The 9,093-nt window shown below is 45.8% G+C and overlaps 1 protein-coding gene across 1 annotated transcript; it reads right to left on the reverse strand.

Annotated features, from left to right (window-relative positions):
• Nucleotides 1-2,188: 2,188 nt before the first annotated feature.
• LOC125515326 (kinesin-like protein KIN-10A) lies at nt 2,189-8,239 on the reverse strand. The gene is made up of 6 exons (XM_048680781.1): nt 7,331-8,239; nt 5,824-5,979; nt 5,626-5,733; nt 5,127-5,237; nt 3,558-5,027; nt 2,189-2,714 (listed from the first exon to the last, which is right to left on the reverse strand). Exons 1-6 carry the CDS (start codon nt 8,003-8,005, stop codon nt 2,421-2,423), a joined length of 2,814 nt encoding a protein of 937 aa, XP_048536738.1. The 5' UTR covers nt 8,006-8,239; the 3' UTR covers nt 2,189-2,420.
• Between the last annotated feature and the right edge of the window lie 854 nt (nt 8,240-9,093).

A 9,093-nucleotide genomic window follows, 5' to 3' on the forward strand; every position in this document is an offset into this window, starting at 1 on the left:
GATAGTGCCCGAGGGCCCCAAAAGCCTGGGGGTGCGGCCTACCCCCCGGTCGCGCACATTGATCTTGTGGGCAGCCCTTAAGTTGATTGGAGCCCTTCTTTCGCCGAAAGAAAGCTAATTTTCGGCAGAATATCCCCTTAAAATTTCAGCCCAATCAGAATTACGGAACTCCGACTATAAAAGAAATGGTGAAAGGCCAGAAAGCAGACGCGGAAAACAGAAGACAGAAGAGAGATTCAATCTAGGAGAGAGCTCTCTTCCCGGAGGGCCAAGGAAGAAGGAGGGGCCCCTTCCCCCTCTCCTTCGGTGGTGCCGGGATGCAGTCGGGGACATCTCTGTGATCATCATCACCAGCAACTTCTCCTCCGTTCTCATAGTGATGTGTGAGTTGTTCATCCTCGAGGTTGAGGGTATGTGCTAAGTTGCTCTCTCTCTCTCTCTCTCTCTCATGTTCTTGATGGATGTGATCTTGATGTATTATGAGCTTGATTATATTTGGATCTTATGATTTTCATCTCCCTCTATTCTTTTTGTGGTGAATTGAGTCAGATTCTTTGTCTTTACATGTTAAGCATGATTGAAATGATATTAGTATGAATTCTTTGAATATTCATGATGCTAATGATATGGAAAGTCATAAGCTTGGGGATATTGTGTCTGATGAAGATGAGCTTTTTAGTCCCTCTACTTTTGATGAGCAAATTTACTGTGATGAAAACTTGCCTCATATTTATGATGATTACATTGATGAAAGTGGGTTTGTAAGAGTGTCAACTTTAGGTAATAATGATCCCATTATTTTGGAGGGTGTTGAATCTTATTGGAATAATGATAAAACAGATTAGGAGAGGCCATGACTTTATTTAGTGTTGAATCCACTACTTTGGAAGACTTCAATTGATTATGACAACAAAGTTCCTATCTACGATGATTATTATGATGACATGTATGCCATAAAGAGTAATGATAAGCATGAAACTTGTCATCATGATTTTAATGTTCAATTGGGTTATGTCAATCAAGTATCACATGATAGTTATCTTGTCGAGTTTGCTCTCACTATTATGAATGAGAAGAACTTTGTCAATGTGGAGAGTAATAAAAAGTTTATGCTTGTGGATCTTGAAAAGAATGCATTATGTGATAGTTATATTGTTGAATTTGTTCATGATGCTACTGAAAATTATTATGAGAGGAACGCATGGTTATTTACATTTCAATAATATCAAGTTTCCTTTCTTTTTGTTGACAGTTTTAAAGTTACGCTTCTTTTGCTTTCCTATGCTAGTTAGTTTCTTCTCCAATAAATTGTTTGATTATAAAATTCCTCTACATAGAAAGTGGATCAGACTTAAATGTGTTTACTATATGATTCGAAATGCTCCTTTTTTGGTTCAATCCCTCCTTTTATGTGAGCATCACTAAAATCATAATGCCTAGCTAAAATGCATTAAAATGGTTGTGGTTTCCTTTTGTTTCAGTACTCCCACATACTCGAGTGGAAAGATAAGACCCGCTGACGGCGAAAGATGGAGCTTGGTATGCATCCCTTCCGTAGATTTAGAACAAGTGGTTTGTCAGTTCACTGTACGTATGAACAAGCTACTACAGTTGACAATCAAAAGGGAAAAATCTCAATGTCTTTGAAAATGCAACTCGGGAGGGGTGATTTGGCTCCGGAGCTCGTCTACATCCGCCATCAATAGTAAAATAAAAATATAAGAAAAAACGAAAAGTTCTGTCTTTCTTTTTTGCATGGAAGATATTTTAGGTTCCTGCCAAATTTCAGCTTGTTTGGACATTTGAGTAGCTCGCAGCAAAAAAGACAAATTTGAGGTATGTGAAACAGTGTACTGATCAATTTGTATTTTTTTTCCGAGAACTACTTGGATGTACAAACGAGCTGAAATTTGGCATGACCTCACGCACTGAAACATTTTCCATAGGAAAAAAAGTCAGAATTTCTTAAATTATTTTAGTATTTTTATTTTATTTTACTGTTCGTAGGGTGATGATGAGCTCAGGCTCAGAAATGAATATTCGCAGCTACTCTAACTTCCTTTGAGAATTTTCAGTCATACGACAGGAAGACATTGCTTATTTTTACTTTTTATTTTTGCATGGAGGAAGACATTGCTTAGGCCCTTGTAAAAAAAGCGTTATTTACCAATTCTGTATCCAGACGACAAGAAGCAACGAACCGATCGATCAAGTGCATTCCCCTCCACTAGACGATCTATCATAATCATACTGTTTGGGATGTCTGTAACATGGTTACATCACGAGTGGTAAGTATTTTACACAGACCAAAGAATACATTTTAGATACGAGATACATCGTCGTCAGTTCGTCACGACATGTGACCCACGGCAACCAACCAACCGACAGAAAATGAATGCAGCAGTAACAATCAAGCTCGGTCAAGCTCTGAGCTCCCGGATGTAGCTGGGGCTCATCTGCGCGGCGACCTTGGGCGAGAGAGCGCCCGCGGCGGCATGGTGGTGCTGCTGCACCTCGTGCAGGGCCAAGGAGTTGAGCTTGCTCTCCAGCGGGCTGAAGGGCGTCTGGTGGAGCTGCTGCTGCTCCATCGCCGCCGGCTTCTTGGCGACGCGCAGGCAGGCCAGGTAGCTGTTGGTCTGGTTGTTCCAGTTGGGCAGCCTGCTGATCTGCACCGTCGCCTCCTTCTCCCTCGACACCGGAGCACCAGAAGGGTCCTGCATACATACACACCAGCAAGAGTTCCCCGTTGTTAGGTCTGTCAATCAAGAGAAAGGTACAGGCTAAACTGAAGATGTTTCTCCGAAAAACAACAGGAAAGAAAGAAAGTACTCTACGGCTGAGATCGCTACCGCCACGGAGAGCAGTACTTTTATGCCCAGCGTTTACTCTCTGAGTTAATTGTTAATCCTTCAGTTAAGCTGTAAAAACTGTCAGTTACCGGCTCCAACAGAAGCCAAGACACAAATAACTGCCTAACTAGTTTCCCCTAGCTTAGCTACGACAGAAATGATCCAAGGCTGTGTGAATGCACGTTTTTTACTGGCATCAACACGCCTCACATTGAGTTTCACATTGTCAGGTCTGCTAAACTGAAGATGTTATTCTGAAAAACAACAGTTACTGAAGTTCAGTTATGTGCAGCGTTTGCTCTCTGAGCTAATTGTTAACCCACCCTTCAGTTAAGCTGTAAAATTGTTCCACCGTTATTTACCGGTTCCAGCTATATATGTGGCATGCCTAAAAAGAGCTACAATATATATAAGCCTGTGTAATCCGAGGAAGAAGCTAAGACAGAAATTGCCAATATTAGTTTCCCCTAGCTTAGTTACTCGTAGAAGGCAACCTGTTCGTCTCTCACCCGCCCGCATTTTTTTACTATCATCAATTATGTCTCTGGATCGATGAATTGACGTTTTTACTGGCATAAACACGCCTCACATCATTAACAGGTTCGAATTACCAAGGTGGTTGACACGCATGAAAATTGCCATGAGCAATAGGAACAAGAGAACAGCAATTGGGTGTAAGTGTGCCATGGACAGAGCTGAGTGACTTACCCCAAGGAGGAGGAATGTGAACTGGTGGTGCTGCTGCTTGCTGCCGGCTTCTTCAAAGTGAGCCTCGATGAGCTTCCTCAGGTCTGAAAGACAAGCGGTCGGCAGAAGCTTCAGCCCCTTGATCAGACTGCCGGACTCCCATTTGATGTAGACATCCAGCAAGCCCTCTCGCTCCTTGCTCAGCTCATTTGCTTCGCCATCTGTGGTGCATGATTTTAGCTCTTCCGGCATTGTCAGCTCGGCGTCGTCCACGGCTTGGCAAACGATGGGCGAGAGCTGCGACGACACAGGGCTGTCGGCAACCTTGACGTCGCACATGGGGGTTTCTATGGCTGCCCATGCTGCTGATGGGTCCTTGTTCTCATCACCGAACACCTGATTTGCCTGCTGAATGTTCTCATCTCCCGGCAACTGCTGCTCTCCGGGCTGCTTGTTCTCATCTCCAAAAGCTTGCTGCTTCGCCGCCGGTGACTCTTGGGCGTTTTGTTTCTTGACCAGCTCACGGTAGTTGCCACACAGCCTGAAGATGTTCTGGATACGGTTGGTCCGGTCCGGTTCAGCAAGCGGTTGTCCCATTCGGTCCACCTTGTAACTCTCCTCTTCCACCACTTCTTTGCACACCTCCACCTCAGCACCATTGTCCTTCTCTTCGCTTTCTTCATCTCCCTCCTCAAATACAGTGCTCAGGACCGCCTTTTCAGGGAACCCAGAAAGCCTGACCACATCTTCTTGCTCCAGGACAGTGGTGCAAGAGCCTGCTGTCGATGTGTGATTCCACATCTGGCCCTGCTGCTGGCGAGTATCCTCCTTGATGACCTTCACATCCAGCACAGACGGCTGATCTCCAGCATCCAAATCCATGGACATCGACATCGCCATTGACATGCATTGATCTCCTCCTGCAGACATCTCTGATAGTCGTGCCAACAATCTACCACCAATGACATCCTGCTGCGCAGGCTGACGAGCATCTGCCTTTTCAAGCTCCACCTCCTGCAGTCGTCGCTTCAAAGCAAGGAGCTCTTGCTGCTGCCTAAGCATTTTCTCTTCCATCATCTGGAGCTCACTCTTCAGCATCTTGGTCTTCTCAGCGACCTTTGAGTTGATCTCTTCCTCCTTTGCAGCTGCACCCTGCCCTTCTAGCAGCCTAACCTTCGCCCTCACTTGTGCTAGCTCCTCCTCCTTTAGCCGAAGGACATTCTGGGCCTCATTGCGCTCTTTCTCTCTTTGCTTGTTCTCCTTCTGGAGCTTGTATATGAACTGGTTCATTGCAACAATCCTTGAATTGAGCATTGAAGATGACTCCTCAGAGCTAATTTTATCCCTTGGTGTTGATGCATGAGCAGCACGGATAATGCATTTTGCTTTAGCACCGTATTCCAAGGTAGAAACTGTCTTGTGCAATTCCTTTGGGTCAGGACTCGCACACAGAATCATCAGAATCTTTGATTTGTCATCCTCAAATGAGTCCTGAAATTCCATGAAGAATAACAGGTTCTAAATTATCTGGGATAAACAGAGAGTGAAAAGTTGTATCAGGAAAAGTGTGCTTCTTCAAATGTTTTGTACCTGTAACAGCATTGTGAGCTTGCTGTCTCGAAATGGAACATGTGAATCACCATTGGCTATGGACTCAACCACTCGTTTCAAAGCTGTGTTGCCTTGGTTGATCTTCGCCGTCTGTGGAGCAGCAACCAATGTTATATATAGAATAGATGTGCAAAAGCAAAGTGACCTAAAGAAACATACTCTGGTTCATTACATTGCAGGAAAAAAAAGTAGTGGTAAAAGTACAAGCTGTGGTTAGGTTATGGGAGTATCATGCTGGAATTCATATGTTGATGTAAGTATGGAAACAGAACTTTATCATTGTTTCAGAAAGAAAACAGAATTGTATCTTGAGAAAACTCTAATATAGTTGCATTGCAAGTTGCACATCACCGGCTGTTAAAAATATGTTATGGCACAATTAAACATGCATTAATTACCGATGGCACATCATTTTTGAAAGGGCAACTGAAATAAATTGGATTCTACTGAAATTATAAGGATTGGTAACATCACACACCTGCATCTTGGCATCAAATCCAGTTTGGCCTGCAGCTTCTATGTTTTCAGAACCAGCCATATCCACCAGCATCAGCCTTCCTCCGACCGATGGCACATCCAAGATAATCTGGAGAAGTGACAAAAAAGCAAAGTCATAAACAGTTGGATCATTCATGAAGATCAAGGTGAAAAGTGCTAATTGCTCATTGCAGCCTACCATGCAGTGACTTCGCGAACTTCTCTCATTACAGAGTGTGCTCTTGACAGTACGCCGCTTCTCTACTTTTGCAACTTCCCTGGATATCTTTCCAGCTTCATTTCCAGATATATAAGTTGCATTTTTGGCTTTCTTCCCCATTACTTCTAGCCTCACCTGTACATAATGTATTGAGAAACTTAAACAAAATGGACAAATTACATCAAGTCGCAAATTCACATTGGCATTGCCACACAGAAAAGCACTTTCAACATCTTTTGTCAGCCCTGTGAAACTATCCAGCTATCCCTAAATAACATGGCAATGAAAACTTAAGTACTGTATCAGATAACCACTTGTTTTAGGTTGGTCACAGTTAACGTAGTGATTATTTCAAGTAGTACCAGATAACCATTTGTTTTTAGGTAGGTCACAGTTCTAGTAATTATTTCAACCTGCACTGACACACAGAACTGAGGGCCATAACAATGAACAATATCAGTTACAGTTGGATTGCCCTCACGCCTAGAATCACAATTCCTAACTCGGCACTTCAAATTAGTCATCTATAAAGTATTGCAAACAGCAATCACAGGCCATAACCATGAGCAATATTAAATTATAGTGAGGTTTACTTCACACCTAGAATCACAAGTTTTAACCTTGGAATTTGATATTAGGCACCTAATATGCCATCACGCATACACAAATGACAAACAATTTCTAATGCAATTTAAGTACCAGATAACCACTTTTTTGAGGTCGGTCACAGTTCAGATAGTAATTGATTCACCTCTGATGACACATACAACTGAGGGCAACAACAGTGAGCAATATCAGTTACAGTTGGTTTCACTTTGACCTCACACTGAGAATCACAATTTCTAACTTGGCACTTCAGATTAGTCATCTACACTAATACACGCACAACAACAGCAGTCATAGTTCACAGGCTATAACAATGAGCAATATTAGCTACAGTTAAGTTTTACTTCACACTTAGAATCACAAGTTCTGAACTTGGAACTTCAGATTAGCCATCAGTTACAATTGGTTTGACTTTGACCTCACACTTAGAATGCCAATTTATAATTTGGCATTTCAGATTAGTCATCTGAACTAATGCACACAAACAGCGGACAAATTTCACAGGCTATAGCAATGAGCAATATTAGTTACAGTGAAGTTTTACTTTACACTTGGAATCACAAGTTTAAAACATGGAACTTCAGATTAGCCATCAGATATACCAGCACCCATACACAACTGGCTAACAATTTACTACAAAACGGTGACAATTCCTAAGAAAGTACCGACCACAACTGTAATTAACGACCTAGGATAGGCAGAACAGATCTTCTCTGAAGCGACAAATATGTAAAGTTTAAGCCCAAATCATGCTACTGCCACAGTTCCATCCAGCTGACATCCTCACATAACAACAATTAACTTGTGCAACTAAATAATCTATAACGATGAATCAGCAGCAGCATCTGAAAATTAAGCAGCAGGAGCATCGGTGTATCACCTTGGGGGCGTTCCCTTTAGTATTGGCACCGCTGCCGACGAGCAAATCGTAGATCTCCTCATTGTAAATCTCGAGCACGGCGACCTGCACGAACAGCCCGACCCCGAACCCGGCGTCCTCCTCCTCGCCGCTTTCACCACCAGTACTACAGCCCCCTCCCCCGTCGAGGATGTCCCGGAGCGCCCGGTACACGATCCCGGGCTGCTTGGCGCAGCCGAACATGGTGTGGCTCTTCCCGGAGCCCGTGGGCCCGTACACCATGACGGTGCACTTGGCCCCGACCCGCACGCCCTGGATCCGGGACCTGACGAAGCGGCGGTAGAACCCCTCGAGGTCCTCCTCTTCGGAGACGGACACGCCGTCGAGGCTGAAGTCGCGGCACGAGATGCCGCCCGCGTCCCCGCGGACCCGGACGGTGGTGCCGCCCCCGCCCGCGCCGCCCGGGACCTCCAGCACCGAGGCGCCCGCGGCGGAGGCGGTGAGGTTGCGCACGCGGCCGATGACCTCGACGGGGTGCTCCGTGGCGGCGCCGGTCGCGCCGTGGCGCGGGGTGCCGGGCGGGAAGTGGAGGCGGTGCTTGGAGGTGGGCGTCCGGAACGGGGTCGCGGCCCCCGCCGACGCCTGCGGCGTCGACGGCGGGCCCGTGCGGGGGGAGGGCGTGGGCAGCGGCGCCATCCCTGGCCGGGGCTCGGTCCGATCTAGGGTTCCGGGGGGCGGGATGGGTCGACGGATCTGGCGTTGGAGGAGACGACGGCGGGAGCAAATCCGCGTGATTGGTGGGCGGATGGATGGCGTGCGCGAGACGGGTTTGAAATGGGGGGAGGTAGCCGTTGGGGGTGGGGATGCAACGGGACTCAGCTTTGTTTTGAAGCTGGTGGGGAGGGGAGCTTGGGGTGGGTGTGGTGGAGGCGCCGGAGGGCACGGGATTTGCGGGGGCCGCGCGAGGAGGGGGGTGGGATGGATTTTTTGCTTTTTTGTGATTTCTGCAATTATTATCATCTACTGGCATCATGCATACATATATGTATAAATGTATGGACTGGCGATGAGTGAAAAAACAGAGGGGATGTGCTGGCACTATCTCCACAAGCTGCTGGCCGTATGTGACTTTGAAATTAATTACAAGAGTAAATACACCGGGAGTTATGGAACTTGTACGCGGCGCTCAGTTTAGCGCACAAACTCGTAAAATACGTGTTTCTGGTCATCTAACTTGTTTTTTCCCTCTCATTCATATACGGTGCTTTCTGTCGTATCCGGTTGTATCCCACTCACACCTGGTGTGCCAATGTTGTGTGTGTGGGGGGGGGGGGGCGTTCTCACTTTTTTTTACCTTGCATTTTATTTATTTATGCAGAAAATTCTCAAATAAAAATAGAACCAAACTTTTTTCTGAACCCTTGCATTTTATCTACCCGGACAATTCTCAAATGAAATTGAAAACGCGGGTACACGCTGGGCTTCGAACTACTCGACCAACCTGATGCTTGGTCAAATATAATATGCGGCTACATCAATATGTTGCTTAATATTCAACAACACCCCAAGACGGACGTCGCCAAAGGGAAAACGATTACATCCTACGGAGGGAGACGAGGAAGCAGTCCACATGAACTGGCGGCCTCGCGAGGGCGCCCTCCGGAGCAATGGAGCAAACCATCAGTGGGATGGGTCAAGCTGAACATCGACGGGTCATGGAGTGGTGAGGATGGCACAGGAGGTGCCGGAATGGTGCTCCGGGATCACACTGGATCCATTATCTT

The sequence above is a fragment of the Triticum urartu genome, chromosome 6 (assembly GCF_003073215.2).
Source record: "Triticum urartu cultivar G1812 chromosome 6, Tu2.1, whole genome shotgun sequence".
NCBI lineage: Eukaryota > Viridiplantae > Streptophyta > Magnoliopsida > Poales > Poaceae > Triticum > Triticum urartu.